The sequence below is a fragment of the Asterias amurensis genome, chromosome 6 (genome assembly GCF_032118995.1).
Source record: "Asterias amurensis chromosome 6, ASM3211899v1".
Classification (NCBI taxonomy): Eukaryota; Metazoa; Echinodermata; class Asteroidea; order Forcipulatida; family Asteriidae; genus Asterias; species Asterias amurensis.
In genome coordinates, this window is record NC_092653.1 from 21263835 (window position 1) to 21285873 (window position 22039).

Below are 22039 nucleotides of genomic sequence, written 5' to 3' on the forward strand. Positions count from 1 at the left end.
AGGCAGAATACTTGCAAGGGGTGTTATAATAGTTACTGTACATGCCCTAAAGCTACACAATTCCTTGTCCAAAAAAAGGATGGCCCAAGATTGTTCCGGGCATTTATAAATGTGGCCAAGAGCACTGTTGCTTTTCCTATTAAAAAAAAGTTTTGTCTAATGGGCGTTTTAAGTCTACTGAAAGAGAACTATGCATGTACATAAACTTGGACACTAACGTATGCTTTTTATCTTCTGCCATTTTAATCCAATTAAACTCATTTTTCTAATCTCTTATATCCGTCAGAATCTCTCGGCATGTGAGAACTCTACCAAATATTCTGCTAGAGACCTTATACATTAACTTTGTCAGTCTCCTGACGATGACTAGAGAAAGCTAGTCGAAACGTTGAGACTAATTCAGAACTGACTCCGCGGAGTACAGTTAATTACGATCATATAAACTAAAGTAGTAGTCCAGTCTATTTTCTATACCATCCGCCCTGGTAATAGTTAAAAAGCAGGACAGTTCTTTTCAGAACTGAGAAGTCTCCCGAACCTCCGATTATCTACTCCACAGCAGTAGAATAAAGCAACTCCAAGAACAAACCCTACCTGGCCAGTAGATACACACATGGTGTTACCGCAAATCAAATATACATTGATACCTCACCATGCAATGCCTCAAATCCTATATTAACTCTATCCCACTGCCATTTTACATGATTTATAATAAGTATACAGGCACACCCATGTAGGCACGGTAAGATGACCAAATGAGTCAGTGTGCAGTTCATCAAAACCAGACAATACATGTACTGAGTATTGACTCTGGAGGAATTGTGAAGTTGAAGGAGTAATTTGCATTTGTGCATTGGAGAGAATATTTGTATTAGTTGAAAGATGGAGTGTTCCATTCAACTTGGCATGGATTCGCAGCATTTACAGGAACATTCCATACTTCAACTCTCTAAAATATTCTCACTATTGCACTCTCGGAACAAGCATTATCAATCTATATACCTCGCATGATTAAAAAACAAAAGATACCAAATTGCAATTATTGTACGACACATTTTATTTGTATCCATGTCACCAGTCACTCATGATATTTTAAAATACATTTATTTTGTGATTTTTTAATAAAAGTCAGAAGTTCTTTTGCCAAACAAAGTTGGATCTGTTCTGGTTTTATGCTGGTTTAATTCATACTACTATTATTGATTTGCTAAACTGTTTTCACAGCTAAATAACCAAAAGTTACTGGTTACCTCTTGGAAGTTAAACTAATCTAGTATTGGTTATGACTGGTTTTTGTGTCATGCTCCAAACCAATTCCAAGTCAAGTCGGCATTTTGAAAAAAGCTCTTAATTCTTCGTAAATTGGAAAGAACCATTCCAAAAGTGTCCAACACTTGCCTCTGAAATCTGTAATTTATTTTAGGTTAAACATTTTAACACCGTTTTGCCTAGCACTCCTAGGCCCAATTTCATAACAATTTGTAGCAGCAAATATGTATTTTTCAGCAAACATTCCACAAGTAATGCACACAAGTAAAATCAACTATCTGTAATCTTAGCTTATTATTTTTTTCTGCTAAGCATGGCATTTTGTGCTCAATAAAATTGTGTGCTCACAAAATATATGATATCGGGCCCTGTACATTTAGCTTTAACACAAAATAAACAAGATTGGTAAATTTATTTTGACATCTAATAACTGCCAAGGAATTGTCGCAGTGAAAAGTTGGGGCCTCAAATTTTACAAAGTGTATGGCTTTCATGGACATGGGCCAATTTCGTAAAGCTGCTTTGTAGCAGGGGGCCAACCAATTAAAATGATACTGTAGTTTGGCTGGTAACTTACTTACAAAACAAGATATTTCTGTAGTTTGCAGTTACATACAACATGTATTGGCTCCCATTGACATTTTTTTATTGAAGTGTTTTACACAAGTAAAACTGAAAGATGGACATGACTTAAGAAATATAAATAACCTTCACTAAAGTAAAAGTTTGCTAAGGAAACTGCCAAGTGAAGTCAACTGATGATACGGAGATTGGGGACCAAGTTCACGATGTAGTGATTCAGTTTAGTAAGAATTCTGGTTCCTTGGTCGACCTGTATAGGAAGAAGAAAAAAATGGCCTCCGTTAGACATTGAAAAAAAGGAATATTCTAACATGTGTTTTTCCCCCCCAGCACAACATTGAAAATTTCAAGTAGAACTTGTCATTATAAATTTGATATAGTGACATCAACCATATATCATAATTCCATGGTTTGAGATAAATCTTGTTTGATCTATACTTCACACTGCTGTTAAGGACACTATTTTCCATTTTATCGTGAACATTTCACTACACAAATAACATAAATAAAGCTGATTTCTTTACACTTTCAAAACTGTCAACACTTTTTATCATTGCCTCTATTTTAAAAAGTTATTTATAACTCTGTCAAAACGAAAAACGATCTGGCTGCAAAGTTAAAAAACATTTTATGTAGGGGTTTGTCACTTCGTCAAAATGCAAAAGTGATGCCATGCATATTTAAATTGCCACTGTGCCAGCACTGGATATTCCAATGTACAGTGACGATTAAGGTCTCATCACTTTGAAATTTTTTTTGACAAAATTCAAATCTAGGAACTTGCCAGTCATGCTCATTAATTTGATGTTAAAGAAACCTATACATTTGATGAATTGTCTTTAAGGTGGAATCATTAACAATAGTTTGACCGCCATCTGTTTTCTTATCTAATATGTCAAGGTTTACCCACCCCTGGCCATGCCCAGTTTAGCCCGACCTTCACCCATTTTACTACTCATGTCTGTAACCTAAATCCCCTGTCACCCCATTGTATCCCTTCATCCTCTTGTTTATCCCCGTTAACTTACCTCGGTCACTGCCCCCATAAGTACTCCGTCCATAGGCAGTTCTCTCCCCACGGTTGTACCCCTGGCTGTCTCCCCTCTTGTACCCCTGACCGTCGCCTCTCTTGTACCCTCCGCCGTCATCCCTATTGTACCCTCCTCGGCCTCCTCCCCTACTGTACCCTCCTCTGCCACCGCCGCCTCCTCTCTTGTAGCCTCCGCCGTCGCCTCTCTTGTAATTATCTCGTTTATAGCCACGGTCGCCCTTATTGTAGTTGCCTCGCTCTCCCTTGTTGTAGCCTCGCCCATCTTGTTTGAAGTTGCGCCCATCACCCTGCTTGAATCCACGCCCATCATTCTGGCGGTACTCTAGGAGTCTTTCTCCGTTCTCTACAAGGTTATTGACCTTGTCTGAGAGACGTAGAGCGAGATGTTGTAGCTTGGTTGGCTCACAGCGATGCATGACGATCGTCTGGGCAGGTTCATCCCAGGAGGCCTGATAAGTCAAACATCATTAAACACAGTTAGATATCTTTCTTTGTTTCAAATGCAAGACCACTATATAAACACGACTTCAAAGATCAGTGGTATAATACACTTATCATTTTACACTTGGTATCAAAGATACCAAGTTAATCAATTCATGATCTATTTCAAGAATTCAGAGGCGATTATCGTACATGATCTAATTTTTGTACTGAAAAAGTGTTAACAATCGAACATATACGACACATAATATACATGTTATCACGAGAGGGCATTATCACTCAATAAATACTGTTGATTTTGGGATGTACCAAGCCAACACAAATCAGCAAGATATATTTGGTTCTGTATGTTCCCTTATTTAAAAACCGATTATTATTATTATATCTTACCATGAGTTCTTCATTGATGATCATTTTACTGATGATACTGTGTACTACAGGTTTCTCCAATTCAAACATCTCAGCCAATGTGTTCATACTACACAGGGAGAAATCACAAACTCAATAATTCAATCTTTAATAATATTATCTTAATTTCAGTCAGCCATCTGAAGTTTTTTGATATAATCTAATTTAATTAATTTTATAAATAATTTAATAAATAATTTATTTATTTATTTATTTGTGTCTTGCTCGTTTTCCATGTCTCTTCCTGTTGCTCCTGTATAAGGTTTGTCCGTTTTTGTTACTTTCATTTGTTTTTTATAATGTTGGCGTTTTTGTAAGGACCCCAATGGAAGAAAGCCTAACATAAGATATTGGCTTTATTGAGTTACCCTGGGATATTCTTGTGCCATATTTTTATCTTATGTTCTATTTTTGGCTTATCTTATTCATCGTTATTTCTCCCGTTGCTGTGTATGTATTTTTTACATGTTTTTATCCGAATAAACTCAAATAAAATCAAATCAAAAATCATATTCCCTGAATAAGAAGGTTTTGTATGCAGACAATGCTCGTCATGGTCACCAGATTATTCTTTACTAAGATTTTGCTTTTACATTGGTGTGTGATAAGTAATGTGTTCTTAGTCCTGCAGGAAAAACAAATCCAGCGACTACTAAGGTGGCATTGGAACCCCCACCCCACATAGAGAGGATATCTTAACCACTTGAAACAGTAACTGGGAAAACTAGACGGGGTTGGCCATGGAAGAGTTGGGAATGTTACATCATCGCTAACAGCACCTTCTACACGAAACACCAAAGAGCGCAAGATGGAGAGTGAAAATCTGTCGTGTCCTTGGGAATATGGTTCCAAGATTGATTAATTGATTGATAGATTGATTGATAGCTTGATTGATTGATTGATTGACTGACTATACTTGACTTACCTCAATGAGTCGTAAACACTCCCGTAGGTGAAAAGATAGGTCCTTAAACTCTCCTCTTGAATCTTCCTGTTATGTCAGAGAAATATAAACAACAAAAACATTGAAGAACTCACTCCGGGGTAGTGCAGTTAATAATCATCCTATAAGCTAAAGTAGTAGTCCCAGCCAATTTTCTATACCTTCCATCCAGGTAGAAGCAGGACAGTTCTTCTCAGAACTGAGAAGTCTCCCGAACATCCGATAAATCTACTCTGCAGTGGTAGAATATAGAAAGACAGTTCTCTAAAGAACAAACTCTACCTAGCTAGTAGATACACACATGGTCTTCCTGCAAACCAAATATACATTGATACCTCACCATGCAGTGCCTCAAATCATATTTAAATCCAAGTTGTAACGTAAAATGAATGTTTTCTTTTACTTTTATCTACAGTCGTCATGGCGTGCATCTTCAACCCTTGCCTAAACTTTGGGACGTGCATCAATGGTCCAAATGCAACATATACTTGCAGTTGCCAAAGCATATGAAGGGGAAAACTGTGAAAACTGTAAGTACAACAGAATCAATTCAAAAGTATTTCATTTAATGTTTTGAATTTGATCTGTCTGTTTCTTGTTTAAATCTAGTAAAAATAAACTTACCTAAACTGAACCACTCAAGTCATAAAGACAAGAGGTTGGAAACACAAAAGACAAAAACAAAGGTAGGAAGAGAGAGAACAAGTACTAAATTAATAGTAAAATACTGAATTCTTTCCCACCTTGTGATGAGATCACGAACATGGTCGCTGTTTGGGAAGAGATTCCACACCTTCCCATTCATCTTCTCATTCACCAAGAAATCCTTACACGCTTTCCAGTTGCCGTAGCGCATTGCGCGGGACGCGGCCACCACGTGTTCTCGCATACTCTCTGGGGGTCCTACTAGGGTCTGACGCTCACTCAGTCTCAGCTGATGATGAAAGCTTTTGCTGATCATACGGCGACGGATGTCAAAGTTATGGGCTGTGGATAGGTATGGAAAAGATTGCTCAGATTAAACTGGGGAATGCCAATATTAACAAGAAGGAAATTTTGGCAAGTTCATTAACAAAAATAATTGGCAAGGAAATAACATTTAGAGGGTTGAAATAAAGTGTTCTTTCATGGTAGTCAGCAGGGCTCTAGTAACTCAGAATTTTTAGTAGCCCTGAGGAGATTTTGGTTGCCCGAAAAAAAACATAACTTCTTGAGTCACGGCACAAATTGGTCATCGAAAATATTTCATTTTACAATACCATCAGCACAGTTCATTATTGTTTGTGATGTTGATTTGTGCATTATTTTTCCACTAGCCTGTCAGGCTATCAAACTGGATAAATAAGTAGCCCGGCTGTAAATCTGGTCATCCCAGGCTAGCGGGCTAGTGGCAATTTGGACCCCTGCATTAGTACGTCTACAGACAATATTTCCACTGAGCCTTGGTTTGGTTACATCACAATGAATGCAAAATGGCTACATCTTGAGACGTTAAATCTTACAGGCCATGTATGGGTGAGACGTTAAATCTTACAGGCCATGTATGGGATCTCCAGCAGCATAGCAGAGAGACTAAGTAGACACATTCCAGTAGTTCTAGATTAACGTGCATATGAAATAATGATATAAAATCTTACAGGCCATGTATGGTATCTCCAGCAGCATAGCAGACACTAGATAGACACATTCCAGTAGTTCTAGATTAATGTGCATATGGAACGGTAACTGACGACTCTTCTCAATTTTCTCCTGGGTAGGATCTCGCTCCTGCTGCCTCTGCATCAACAACCCCTGGAAAATTCAATTCAACATGACAATTATTTCCATATTGCAAAATGTACATGTATACAAGTAATGCAAAAGAAGGTCTACAGAACAAAGATGTATAAAGAACTACTAGAATAATATTTATAGAAGACGCAATGAAACAGAGCGCCTGTCTGAAAAGGGTGTAACATGCTTGGACATTCCATTGTGTAGCGTGCACATTGCATGCACTTTCTGTGTTGTGCTTTGTTTGCCCTGTAACCAATAAGGCCACAGGGTACTGGACTCCATGCTTAAAATCTCCCTTTTTCCAGGGATGGTTATGTAATTACAGACCTTTTGTTTGCCAAGTGAGGATTACAAGAGATCGATAGGCTGCCAGCATTGTAATTATTATGGGAGGCAAGCCCAAGATTAGGCAGACCACCATATTCAGTCAAACAGCTTACGCTTTGAGTCACCATAATGGTGTTGTATTTTCCTAGAGCGAGTAAGGGTCCTAACATACCATCCCAGGGAGCTGAAGCTCAGTAAAAATATAACTTTTAAACAATACTTTTATTCGAAAACTTTCTGACAACCCTTTGCAATAATTTTTTTGGGTCACTTGTTGATTTGACTCAAAATTTAGTAGTTAGGAATCAGTTGAAAGGTTTGGGGTTCTATTCCAACCTGTGCAAGGAGCTCCTTGGCTCGACCACCGCTCTGGATATCCAGCAATGCATGATGAGCATCCTTGATGTTACCATGACGAAATGCGCACAGACCCAGTTGCACCATGGTCCTGTTGTATAAGATCTGGTGGAAATACAAAGCAGTGGTGTGAATGCATAAATATTCCGCATGTTGTGGCCAAATGATCTAGTAAAATGAGTTTGTGTTGTGATGGCTACGCAATGAGAGTGTGAGTTTCGTTTCTCAGTTTTGTCACTTGTGTCCTTGAGCAAGTCACGAAAATTGCTTCTCGTCACCAAGGAGGTAAATGGGTACCTGTGATGTGGAGGCAAATATAAAAATGTATTTGACTTAAGGTTGGTGTGCAACAGCTCTCGCAACACAGATATACATTATCATTATTAAATTATTTTGGGTTGAACGAAGACATTTGTTTTTTTGTCAATACCTTTGTTCGGGGTGCCAGTCAGAAGCCATACAACCATTAACTACTGTATAGCCAGGGATCATACCTAAGTTTTTGATACAGCCTGGGAAGCAGCCAGGTAATCACCTTAAAGGAACACGTTGCCTTGGATCGAGTTGGTCAAAACAAAAGCGTTTGTAACCGTTTTTTATAAAATGCATATGGTTGGAAAGATGTTTTAAAAGTAGAATACAATGATCCACACAAGTTTGCCTCGAAATTGCGTGGTTTTCCTTCTACTGTGCGAACTAACATGGTCGGCCATTTATGGGAGTCAAAATTTTGACCCCCATAAATGGCCGATGTGTTAGTCGACGAGGTAAAAGGAAAACCACGCAACTTCGAGGCATGTTTGTGTGGATCATTGTATTCTACTTTTACAACATCTTTCTACCCATATGCATTTTATAAAAAACGGTTACAAACGCTTTTCAAACACCAACTCGACCGATCCAAGGCAACGTGTTCCTTTAAGGGGATGCAATTTTTTATTTCAGAAATATGTTAACATCTGAAATAACAGGGAGACTGCCAACATAGGGCTAGATAGCTCAGTTGGTAGAGCGCTTGCATGTTAATCCATAGGCCAATGGTTCAAATCCCACTCTAGTCAATTTTTCTTTGTTCACCCCAAATCATTAAAAAAACAAATTACCCAGTCAGTTTCCCTTGTGGTTTGTTTAGCTGTGTATGAATATTGGAGTGTTGTATATTGGACTGGTCTAAAGTAAATAGTTAGTTTACCTGTGTAAGAATATCTGAGTGTTGTATATTGGACTGGTCTAAAGTAAATAGTTTACCTGTGTAGGAATATCGGAGTGTTGTATATTGGACTATTGTACAAAAATGTATATTGGTCTGGTCTATATTAAATTTGCTGTTTACCTGTGTAGGAATATCAGAGTGTTGTATATTGGACTGGTCTAAAGTAATAGTTAGTTTACCTGTGTAGGAATATCGGAGTGTTGTAAATTGGACTATTGTATATTGGACTGGTCTATATTAAATTTGCTGTTTACCTGTGTAGGAATATCAGAGTGTTGTATATTGGACTGGTCTAAAGTAAATAGTTAGTTTACCTGTGTAGGAATATCGGAGTGTTGTATATTGGACTATTGTATATTGGACTGGTCTATATTAAATTGGCTGTTTACCTGTGTAGGAATATCGGAGTGTTGTATATTGGACTGGAGGTGGGACATTAGCATGAGATCTCTAGCCATGTACCAGCGATCATGGAGAGCATGGTGGTAGATGTGACACAGCATGCCTCGGGTACGGATCAGGTCAGTAGTGTCCTTGGAGTAGATGAACTTGCACATGCGGTCCATTAACTCCACTGTGGACTCTGTATTAGAACAAAAATGTAATTATACACGTGTATGAAATCCACTATTATAAATGATTGTGATGCGTTCAAGCAAAATGAGTTGGCTGTTGGCCCAGGTCCTTATAATTTTTCTAAAACATTTGAAAAGAGCATAATCTACGCCTTAATACTGTTAAAACCCTCTGCCGATACCACCTTTGGTTAAACACTTTAGAAAGTAGAAACACCAAGAGATGTGAGAATAAAATTGAGAAAAGGGGTTTAAAGTCAAGTTGTTTATCAAAAACACAAAGGCACATTTTCTTTGAAAGATAATTGTAACAATTTTTGGTGTTATTTATCAGGCAGGAAGTTGCCAAATTAAAATACGATTTATTTTGGAAATAACAATTCTTTTTTGAAAATTTCACTCATGTTTTGGCTTGTTTCTCCAAACTGATATGTACCAAAAACGACTCTTTTATCTTGAATGCATCACACTTGGATTTCTGGACTTTTAATAACAGTGACAGCTATTCCCAAGGAAATTGTCAGTTATAGAAATTTAAGTGTAAATGGTCAACAAAAACTTCATGGAAAAATCTTGTACACGTCAAATGAAGCTCATAAATTCATCCACTAACCTTCAGACTTCTCAACCTCCTCATTGTCCTTGGTCTCTTCCTTCTTCTCGGTTTCCTGTCCTTCTTCTTTCTTCTCCTCTTCTTTCTTCTCTTCTTCCTCTTTCTTCTCCTCTACTTTCCTCTCCTCCGGGGATCCCTCTGTCTCCCTCTCACTCTCCTCGATGGTTCCTTTCTCTTCTTTAGTCTCGATGACTTCGCTGTTATCAACGGGAGACTCTGGGTCCTTCAACTCCCCCTTGCTCTCCTTCAAGATACGCTCTCGTCGTTCTTGTACTTGCTTCTCCAACTGCTGCAGCTTATTGTAGTCATACTGTGGGAACATTAATGGTTTTATTTAGTATTTACAAGGGATGAGATGGCATGAAAATGATAAATCCTCAAAGTTGGATAGGTGAGGTTTGCAGTAGCACCATGTGTAAATCTTATTTCAGTAGTGATGTTTTTGTTAAGAACCGTTTGTAGACACCTGGTTACACAGGTTTCACTGGTTACACCACAGGTAATGGTTGTATGGCTTATGACTGGCACTCCTGAACAAGGATCTTTAAAAAATATGGCTACCGCCAACATAGGGCTGGATAGCTGAGTTGGCCGAGAGCCAGCATGTTAACCCAGCGGTTGCAGGTTCAAATCTCGCTCTGTGCAATTTTTCTCTGTTTAATTCCAAGTTATTTGAAATTTATAAACAGAACCTTTTAACTAAAAAACCCCAAAACAAAACCAAAACACGAAACATGTAACTTCCGAAAAGGAAATGCCACACTCGAGTGAGTTTACCTTGTAGTAGATGTGGTTGATATAACGTATGTAGATGCGACAAAGATCAGAAGGGCTCCCTCGCTCTTCTAGATATGACTGCAACTTGGTTATCAGACCGGTCACCTTTGTCTCATCCTTCAACCTGAGGTCAAAAGTAGAAGAATTAAATAAGAAACATTTCCGAATTGAGAAGATCAATTTCCACTAAACCATTAAATCAAATCACTCATTCCGAGGACCTCATTCCAGAGAACCCTGCCATTGAAATATTGAAGGATTAGAAGCAGAACTTCAAACCCAGTTTGTTTATTCTTTATCTAGTAGCAGGTCGTGGCCACTCGGTCTAGTTCACTGGATCCAAGCTCAGGTTTCGTCAGCAGCAGAGTGTGAGTTTGATACTCGGTCCAGACACTTTTTCCCTTAAAAGCAAGGCACCTTACCATTATTGCATAACAGTTAGGATGGTAGTGCTTTCTGCTCTACCAACCAGGCTCCTAGCCGATGATACCCAAGCCTACATCCTTACAGACTGTGAAGGGGGTAACCCTGTTTCAGCCCCAGGAGTGAGTGGCAGTTGATTTGAGTTGATAACCCCTGTCAAATTAAGTGTAGCCCTCACCTTAAAGTGGACGCCAGGCCTTGTGATGTTAGGCTATCTCTCAACAAAAAAATTAATCTGAAAAATCTCACCTATCTACAAATTCTGTGGAGTGAGCATCGGCAGACTGGAGGATCTTAGTGAATTCTTTGTCCATACGTTCCACTATGGTGAGAACACAGCCACGGATGCGATATGGCTTCTCCTGAAATACAAAGGCACAGTCAAAGTTGTTAATATAAAAACAGTGTATGTTGATTTAACAATATTGTATTTAATACATGGGACCTTGACAAAATTAGTCCACGACAATCAACAGATAACCACTGTCCGTGGCTGAGTGGATAAGAGCACCAGACTCAAGCTCTGGTGTTTCTGATCAGCATAGGGTGGGTTCGACTCCCGGTCGTGACACTTGTGTCCACAAGCAAAAAACTTGGTCCGGAGTAATGCAATAAAAAGAAACCACTGTCAAAACATAGGATTCGAACTGCCTCTAGCTACCGTGCAATCTCAGTAGTCTAGTTGGTAAGACACTACTCTAGAATCGCGAGGGTCGTGGGTTCGGATCCCACCGAGTAGTATGCCTGTGATTTAGAGTATACAGTGCTATTACACATCAGTGTATATAGGGTAAAAAACCCAGATTAATAAAAGAACCAAGTCTCGAAAAGAGCACCTTGTTAAAACCATCACACGGTGCTATGTAATAAAATAGGCCTCATACTTAGCTCCACAATACCTTGCAAGAAAAATACTGAATATTAGAATGCCATGAGTGTCACTGAGGAATGGACTTGAGCAATAAATAAGAATCCACTATTATCAGTACTATTATTATAACATACCCCATAAACTTCTGTATCTTCCTGCACGTTCTCATTGATAGTGATATCTGGATTTGCGATGAGCAAATCCAACATCTCAGAAATGCTGTCCAGGCACCTGAAAGATTAAAGACATTTGAGAGGGTTAGTTTTTGCCATAAACAAAATGTATAACCAGGGTGACAAACAGTGCTGAAAAACTCTAAACAAAGTCCCAACGTTACAGTATAAATGATGACACTTGCATCCTATTGTAACCCAGTAATAGATTGTAAGAAGCTTTTGGTAACAAATCTCAATTCTAGAGAGAAGCTGCTCAAAAAGTGTGAAGTATTTCAATCTGGAGAAAGTAACAAATTATTAAAACTAAATTGCCAGAAACAAGGCTGATTTGAGCAGAAAACTAACATTAAAATTTTCAAAAGCTATTATTACTGATCAAAGAAAAGTTATAAAGCCACCAACAATTTTGCCTGTTACATGTATTTTGGTTTGGGGTAAGCTTTTGCATAGGTACATACGTAGGACAAACACCCATACACAATTCTCAATGAAATGTGTGGCAAACAGGTACCAGACTAGGCCGATCTGGAGAATGCAATGCAAAGACTTTCCCCTCTTTTGACTATTAAAACTGTTTTACTATCTCTCATTTCATGCCTTAAATGTTGTATTTAAATTGTTAACCTTTGATGGACATGTACACGTTTTTATATATATAGTTATCTTTTATATTTACAAAAATGGTTACATTTTTAACTCTACTTGTTTTACAACCAGATGTGGGGTGGTAGGTCTTTGGACCACAGTACTTACTTTGCTTTTGTTTCTCTGAGCCCATCTGGAAGTATATTTGTATTGATTTGTATCATTGTGTTGGCGGAATAAAAAAGAATAGTAATAATTTAAAAAAACCTGGAGTTTAAAATAAGTACATACTTTGCCCACATATCCGGCTTCATACATGTGGCTACATTAGGGTTGTAGTCATAGATAGCAGCAGTGATATTGAACAAGACTTTCATATCCATGGCTGGTCCCAAGTTGTGTTGGTCGGCGATCGTCCTCAGCTCACGAAGCAACTCAATTTGTTCCTTCCGATTGGTTCCTTTCTTGCCACGGGCAGACACAATCTCATTTAGCTTCTTGATGACCAGGGCGTGAGTGATCTCAGTGTCTTTAGCAAACATCTTAGGCTTTTCCTGTGAACAAAATAAAAGAATCACACATTGCCAAACACAGACTCATCAAAATATATGACTGTTTACTTCCATTGTATACCAACGACGGTAAATAAAAATACTAAGTGAACATTGACCTTGCCTAGCACAGCAAAATGCTACTGAAATAGTATCAGTTGCAACTCAAAAATCATCATTTGCTACTAAATATGCAGCATTCCGTATGCACAAAACTTGTTCAGTCTAAACAGTTTGCTATGCAAGACTGTTGGATGAAATCATTCCCCAAAAGAAACCACTGATATGAACCTAAAATGCTCATCTAAAACTATACACACGCTGGTAAACTGATTCCTCAAATTGGCACAACCAAGTATTGCTGTGGTAATAATGTCAGGTGTATAGCACGTCACACTTAAGGCTGAGTCACACTGCAGTGATAACGATAATGATCACGACGCAAAGAGAATGCATTCTATTGGTTGAATTGCTCCAAGCAGAATACACACACGCTCATTCAACCAATAGAATGCATTCTCTATTGCGTCGTTATCTTTATCGTTTTTGTTATCGCTACAGTGTGACTCTGCCTTAATGCTAAAAAAAGAAGCTAAGTACCGGAAACAAACTCAGACAAATAAGTAAAATTTCATAAGATTCATAGCAAAGAGCAAAATATTAAAAGAGGGTGCTGTTGAACCCTTATGAGGATATAGGCCATGCGTGTGTACGTCGTGCATGACAACATACACTGCGGTAGCAAATGCCCCATCTGCCTACCCATAACGCATTGCGGTTTTGAATCGTGATAAACCTTATGTCCAGCCATTCCTTGGCAGAACCAACATGTCTACCACTACCCTTTCATGATGAGTGCATATGGTTCTTAATTGTGAGCTGGCCTAAAATCCACGTGTCCACATGCGCTGTGCATAATCCTTTAAACTGAAAATACACGCCAAGCAAAGCACATTATTTTTAAAGACAACACGGTACACCACACCTATACATGAATTGTAAGTGCTGCTTGGTGTTCATTTTTATGGAAACGCATTGTGCACTATGTACAACGCATGACAGACTCATGGACATCCGGCCTTCGACAATGCACAGAACAAATAATGAAGAGAGCTTCTTTGACCTTGCTGAGGGGGATTCCACCTTTGACCTTCTCCCATCCTTCTTCTTCTTCATCATCATCTTCTTCTTCTATTTTAGCTCTTCTCTCATCACGCTCCTTCCGGCGCTGGATTCGTTTCGTCAGAAACTTCTCCTCCTTCTCAGGATTATTCCTTGAGGTTGAAATAAATTATCAATAGACATTCATTAGTCATTAGGAAATGAATTGATGACAACCTGAAAACAATTTGTACAGATTAACTAATACTGGAAGCTCATTCTATTTTAAGTGACTTGGGTTTAAACGAATAACAATTGACTGGAGCGGGATTTGAACCAACGACCTTCGGACTAGTGTACCGGCGCTCTATCAACTGAGCTATCTATTGATGAATAGAAAACAAAAATAACATTTAGTGTTTTTTACTTCAAGATAAAGACTTTTTTATCACAGAAAAATTACTACAATTGAGTTGAATTGAGTTGAATTGAACTTACGATTTCAAGAAATATGCTGCAGTGAGTCCCGCATAGCCAACTTCAGCTTCCGAGCTGGAACTCTCACTTTCACTGCTGTCATCCCAGAAACTGCTATCGCTATCACTGTCATCATCCTAAAACAACATTAGAAATAGAAGAGTTATAGTAAGCTTGGGCGATATCACGATATTATCGAATATCGCGATATTAATTTGGACACGATTTCGATATCGGATGGATTTGGTTTTAATCGAAATATCGATATATCGATTAAATATCGCGATGTATTTGCTAGCTGATACCCCATAGATTTGGAGTAAAACCAGAAGAATATGTCATTAGAACACCTCTCTTATACAAGGACTGTCTCTTCTACAACTTTCACTTGGAGTTTTACGACTGATGATGTCAAATTTCATTAATCGCGATTATATCGAATATCGCGATATATTGTCGGCGATATATCGTGAATAAAATAAATCGATATCGCCCAAGCTTAAGTTATAGCCAAGGCATAGAATGCTATCACTGTTGCTATCCTAAAATACCATTAGATATAGAAGAGTAATAGCAAAGGCTTAGAATGAGAAACATAGCAGGATACCCTCTATCGCTATCACTGTTGCTATCCTAAAATAACATTGGATATAGAAGAGTAATAGCAAAGGCTTAGAATGACAAACACAATAGGAAAATGTTTTATTTTGCTTGTTTTGTGCTTGAGTTAATATACTTGCCACACACAAACAACATTATTAAGTGAATCAATGTGCCTAAATGTATATACAAAGGTTTTGAATTGAATTCTATTCATATATCTTGTAGCCAAAATGCCACATTACGTTAAAGATTAAACACATTCTTTACAAAGCAGTAAGGCATCAATATTTCTTCTATAGTAAACAATGGCATGCAAGTCTTGTCAGAGCTGAATTAAAAAAATGCATGGTCCCTTTTTTCAATGAGACAAAACCAAAAGTGTTAATGAACAAACAAATCTTTTAAGGAACAATTCGGAAAAACAATAAATCAGAGATAATTTAAATTACCTCTCCCGTCTTCTTTGACGGTGTCCTCTTGGAACCCGGGATGCCCATACCATCCTCGTCATCTGACCCTGTAATATTTAAATAAACACATCAAATACCAACAAAGCAAGGTTGTTTTCTATCAGTTTGAAACAATTTTGTTTTGGCCCGTTCTGGTTGGGATTGTTGTCTGCAACTTAATCTAAAGTACAGATAGAAGCTGTGGTCTACGGCCAAGCCCTTGTTTGAACAAAGCAACAATAATTGTTATTATAAGAAGGAAAAAAAAACATAATAAACATTACTTTTGAGTAAGGGACTTTTTCATGAATTCTCCTCTAAATATCAACATGTTAAAATGCGATGTTGGTTTTATATAAATAGCAAATAGTTAGTCACCATTGTAAGTGAAACCAGATGATACTGCTAAAAAGAAAAAGTCAAGTTACAAATCAAGTTAGGTTTGCAGGTAGCACCATGTGTAAATTTTAATGATTTGGTTAGTACGCTCTGATCGTCCATTCTCCTGAAGTCAATCAGAGCATACTGATCAAACTGGTGAGTTGTCAACCACCGGTTCTTTTCAAAACCAACCTTACAAAAAATAGATTTACACATGGTGCTACTGCAAACTGATTATACTCCCACCATGTTTGAAATCTTACTTAAAGGGAAGGTACACATTTGGTAATTACTCAAAAGAAATACTAACTTCAAAACTGACTTGGTAACGAGCATTGGAGAGCTGTTGATAGTATAAAACATTGTGGGAAACAGCTCCCTCTGAAGTAAAGAAGTTTTTGAGAAAGAGGTAATTTCTCAATCCAGAAGTCTTTTATTCCTGTTTGAAAGCACACAAATTCGTCCAACAAGGGTGTTTTTTTCTGTCATCATTTTCTCGCAACTTCGATGACCGATTGAGCCCAAATTTTCACAGGCTTGTTATTTTATGCTTATGATGGGATACACCAAGTGAGAACACTGGTCTTTGACAATTACCAAACGTGTACAATGCCTTTAAAGTTAAAAACAGAACAAGATTTCTGTGATGCATTTTTCTAAGCTTTTCATATTTTTATAAAAATAATTTCCTTATGGGAAGACAAGGAGTGAGATATTGGAGTTTCTTGCCAGATGCTGAGATAAAGATGAATAATCTTACCCAAATCATCATCATCTCCTTGGTCTTGATCCTCCTCTTGCTCCTTCTCAAGATCAGGATTCTGAAAAAAAAAAAAAACAATAACATTGACCGGACCAGAATTTATTTCTCAAGACCAAAATTGTTCATGAGAAAGAGATTTCATGTAATTTGTGAAGATCTATCTCATTTGGCATATGGGTAAGTATATTTTGATGGTCAACTGAATTGTACCAGACTCAAAGTCAACACTTGAACATCATTTCTTGCTGTTATTATTATTTTTTTAAAGAATTGATGGGCTGACGTTTCGACCCTAGCAGAGACTTTCTCGAAAACCAAAAACACAAGACCGTTGAACTTGTCAGGTCATGAGTTTATTGGCCCGAGGCTATTTCACTGAATGTTTGGACTCTGATAATGTTTGTAAGAATGTGGCAGTTTTGGGATACAGAAACAAATCCACTTAGGTCATTTAAAGGCAGTGGTAATTACTCAAAATAATTATTAGCATAAAACCTTACTTGGTTACAAGTAATGGGGAGAGGTTGATGGTATAAAACATTGTTAAATACGGCTCCCTCTGAAGTAACGTAGTTTCCGAGAAAGAAGTAATTTTCCACGAATTTGATTTCGAGACCTCAGAATTAGATTTTGAGGTCCCGAAATCAAGCATCTGAAAGTACACAACTTCAGGTGACAAGGGTGTTTTTTCTTTCATTATTATCTCGCAACTTCAACAACCAATTGAGCTCAAATTTTCACAGGTTTGTTATTTTATGCATATGTTGAGATACATCAACTGTGAAGGCTAGTCTTTGACAATTACCAATAGTGTCCACTGTCTTTAATGGCCCGACGTTTTGACCCTAGCAGAGTCTTTCTCGAAGGCCAATAACACAAGACCGTTGAACTTGTCAGGTCATGAGTTTATTGGCCCAAGGCTTTATCACTGAATGTTTGGACCCTGATAATATTTGTATGAATGAGCTTGTGGCAGTTTCGGGACACAGAAACAAATCCACTTCATTCAATTAAAAAAAAAACCAATAGATTTGGCGGACACATACCTCTTTGTACTCTGCAACCACTTTTTCATAATCCCTGCAGTACTTGCGAAGCTTCTGTCTCAATGTGGACAGTGCCCTGGCATTCATCTTAGATAGCTTCTTCTTGTCTTCCCAACACTGCCAGTTAAAGGAACAAATAATTAGTCACTGAAGATGGATTTATTTGATATATGGAAAGAGAGGAAATTGATGAGACACTGTGGACGGAAAAGTATAAGCCTTTTTGAGGTATGGCGGACACAATGCTACAACACTACAGGTTTGGGTAAATTTGTGTCTATACACCCAAACCAAACAGTACACTCCTATAGTGCCCACCCTACCTCAAAAAGGCTTATAACAGCAATGCAGTATGACACAAACTTGCATAGGTTCCTACGCCTACTCTTCATCGACCTCAGTCAAGACGACTGTTTTGGGTCTTGAGACATCTGTTGAACGGCAGACGAGTTCTGACAGTTTAAGTGGATTTGAAAGGTTAATGGAACTATGTCATTTTAGTTTTGCCCTGGTTTAAAAAAAATAATAATAAGTGTGATAAGCACTCTATACAAGGTAATTTCCAAGTCCTGTGGAATAAAATACACAGACATACTATACAGGTGGGATTCAAACCAATGACCTCTACCATTCTAGAGCAGATGTCTGTTCACCAGACCACCGAGTGTGCCTGTTGAAAAGAGGCCATTGGAATCTTGTCATACGTAGCGGGTACAGCAATGATATAATAGATGTACTACATGCATTGGATATAAATGGTAGTGGTCTAACCTCGTTAATAAACTCCTCTAGTTCAACCAACGTCTTGATGTAAAAGCGTGGCGGGATGCTGCTGTCTGGATTCAGCACTTTCTGTGCTTTCTGGTAGCATCGAGTCAGATCGTCAAAGCTGGACAGAACTCGAGACACATCTCGGATCTTCTTCTGATTCTTGAGCTGTTTGATGACGTCCATGATTTCATCATGTCTATAAAACAACAATGAAAGAGAGATAACAATCTAATTGAGTTGAATTGAATTGAATTAAATTGAATTGAACATGGCAGAAACAGCCTTTTTCCTATAAGAAATTCCTAGGAATATGTTGGTGTATAAGAGTGTCCCACATATATAATATCAAAGTATCTACGTATCTACCAAACGAGGTACTCAAGGCACTGAGTATACAAGCTTTCAGAAAGATAGGTTATTGCAGTGATGAATTCTGAGACCCAATTATGTAGCACCTTATAAGGGTTTACATGGTGCTACGGCGCATTTCGCAGCCACAGCCAGGAACACCGGGGCGAAACACCTTCTCTTTTTGAAAAGTTCACTGGGTTCTTTTACATGCGTTACACAACACATGGGACCAATGACTTTGCATCCCATTCGAAAGACGAAGCAATGGTTAAGTGTCTTGCTTAACGACAAAAGTGTCACGGCTAGGGATTCGATCCATACTCTACTGATCAGAAACACCAGAGTTTGAATTAAGTGTTCTTCACCGCCACGCCACTTCCATAAACACCTCTCTTAATATTTATGCATGACGTATCTCACAATGCTAACCCAAAACGAGGCGATGGGCGCAACCACTGCAAGTGGCGGTGGACGTGCGCCCATAGCCTCATTTTGGGTAAGAATTATGACGTCATGCATAATATTAAGAGAGGCGTATAAAAAAGTCCCTGTGGACTTCGTTAAATTTACCTTTTAGACTTGGCACTACGCACCACCCTCTTAACCTCTTCTTCATCATCGCTAAGGAAGAACCGTTGCTGGGTGATGATGGGCTTCTGCAAAACGGGCTCTTCATTATCGCTGGAGGATGACTCACTCTCACTGGATGAACCAGTCGCAAAGAAACGGGACGCCATGATTGGAGCACTATCAGGTGCAGTTATTGTTGTTCAATTCTGTTGGGAAATGAAGCACAGATACATTAAACTAGTCACATGACATATAAATAAAAAATTGACACAACATTACAGCGTTTCTGAACGACGAGCCCCATCATAAGGTCTATCACGATTCCCACCTGACTGATTTTGCTGAAAAAGGCACTGTGGAAAGGAAAAGGGGGCTTTCAGTGCCCCCTTTTCCACCCTACAATGCCTTTTGGCCATTCAGCAAAACCAGCCAGGCGGATTGGCGATGCAAAATGCATTGTAACAAAATGTTAGTTGAGAAAGAAAAAAAAACATATTAGTTGAGAAAACCTTTAGAAAATAAAAAACTACTTTAAGGGCTAAGAAAATGAGCAAGGCCACAGGAATGCTCATTTATGTGTCATACTCATATTCATCTTATAAAGTTATGTAGGCCAAGGAAGTTATGTAGGCTAACTTTGAAATAAAAAAAACCTTGATATTTATTATTTGGATGGTTAAATTAATAATTCATGGAATCATGGAAAACTATCCCGAGTGAGTGAGACTGAGCTGCTGAGAGCACTCCGACTCTGAACCTTCGCTGGGTCATCCAACTGAACCGTCATCAAGGAAGGGGGAAGTTAGGCACATATTCGGCTTAAAAAATTATTTTTTATGGTTTTAATAAAATTTAAATAATTTTTTTTACGACAAATGTTGCGCAAGCCATAACTTATGGCATAAGTTTATTGTAACTGACAAAAGTACAAAATGATCATTGACAAATTGAAGTCATCATCCAGGTGAATTCTGGGATAACTTTCCGTATGGCGCCACCACTTTTTCACTCATTTTTACAAAAAGGGATATATCAATCAGGTAAATTAGATACTATATTATTTTATTTCGAATGAAAAAGTGGTGGCGCCATACGGAAACTTTTCCGAATTCTGCAATGGGAAAAGTGTCCGTATGGCGCCACCACTTTTTCATTTGATATGAAATAATAATAGGAACTTATTTACCTGATTGATATATCCCTTTTTCTAAAAATGAGTGAAAAAGTGGTGGCGCTATGCGGAAAGTTATCCCTGCAATGGTTCACATTATGCATGAGTACGCAATCTTGTGGACACAACCAGGTTCACTTCATCACAACCCCCCACCCCAAATCATTCATGCCCGTCTTCGTTACATTTCTCACTCAACTCAGCGACTGCCGACAGCACACCAGTTTCATTTCTCAGCTTATTCTTTTGGTTTTTTAAAATAACAATAATTACCATATAACTTTATCCAAATTAGACATAAATAACATAAAAGTAAACTAGAAGGTATACATATTTTATTTTACATAAAACACTTACCGATTAGGGTAATATTAATGCTAAAATTGACGAAAATAACCTACAATCTGGAGCCATTCGTCGGCACCACATGCACGAACCAAAAGGAACTATTTTCTCAGGGCGCTCGAACCCACAGAGTACAAGCACATACGATGTTAAAATACTGAGAGCGAGGTTACAAGAGGGCGCGCTTTGCGCTTTCATCCATTTGACCTTTGTGCTCAAACGGCCTCGTTCTAATTTTTCTGAACAAGTTAAAATATACATAAACTCCAATAAAATAAAATAAGCTATTTTTGAGAAAAGCTCAAACTCACAAACTACGTCAATTGTTTGTCACATTGATAAAAACTAAATTTAATACGATTACTTTTGTCAGAATTTTTTTATTTATATTTATTTATTTCGCCTTCTGGCTCATTTATTTTTTTCCTATGCGAAGTGAATGAGTTCGCCCTTCTATGGCGTGTCAAACGTTGCATTATTCGATAATGTACAATATATGTGCGATGTTTCTCATATATATGCGATAATTGTCACATATGTGCGATATTCATTTAATGTATGTAATAAATGTAATATATATGCAATAAATGTAACATATATGCAATAAATTGTAATATATGTGCGATAAATTGTAATATATGTGCGATAAATTGTAATATATGTGCGATAAATTGTAATATATGTGCGATAAATTGTAATATATGTGCGATAAATTGTAATATATGTGCGATAAATTGTAATATATGTGCGATAAATTGTAATATATGTGCAATAATTTGCAATATATGTGCGATAATTTGCAATATATATGCGATAATTTTTAATATTATGTTTGATAATTTTGTAGTATATTATATGCGATCATTTGTATGCGATGTTTTGTGACGGTATACATATGCGATAATTTAATATACATGTGCGATGTTCGTTCTTATATATGTGCGAAAACGGAATTGTGGGATATAGTATGGCTTCCTGTCTACTTGATCCCCGCGTATCCGTAATGTTTTAGATCGGGCCAGACTATACTCTGAACGGTATAGTATGGTTCCTATGGTTAAATGAGATTGGCG

General features: G+C 37.9%; 1 protein-coding gene across 1 annotated transcript; it reads right to left on the bottom strand.

Moving 5' to 3' along the window:
* Position 1: 1 nt before the first annotated feature.
* On the bottom strand, positions 2–21069 carry LOC139938633 (eukaryotic translation initiation factor 3 subunit C-like protein). Its single transcript, XM_071934232.1, has 21 exons — positions 20979–21069; positions 19451–19656; positions 18530–18725; positions 17759–17875; positions 16710–16770; positions 15569–15636; positions 14538–14653; positions 14062–14212; positions 12679–12941; positions 11761–11857; positions 11005–11117; positions 10333–10456; positions 9556–9865; positions 8757–8950; positions 7134–7259; positions 6332–6485; positions 5438–5681; positions 4677–4742; positions 3734–3821; positions 2880–3351; positions 2–2101 (listed from the first exon to the last, which is right to left on the bottom strand). Exons 2-21 carry the CDS (start codon positions 19615–19617, stop codon positions 2073–2075), a joined length of 3156 nt encoding a protein of 1051 aa, XP_071790333.1. The 5' UTR covers positions 19618–19656; positions 20979–21069; the 3' UTR covers positions 2–2072.
* Between the last annotated feature and the right edge of the window lie 970 nt (positions 21070–22039).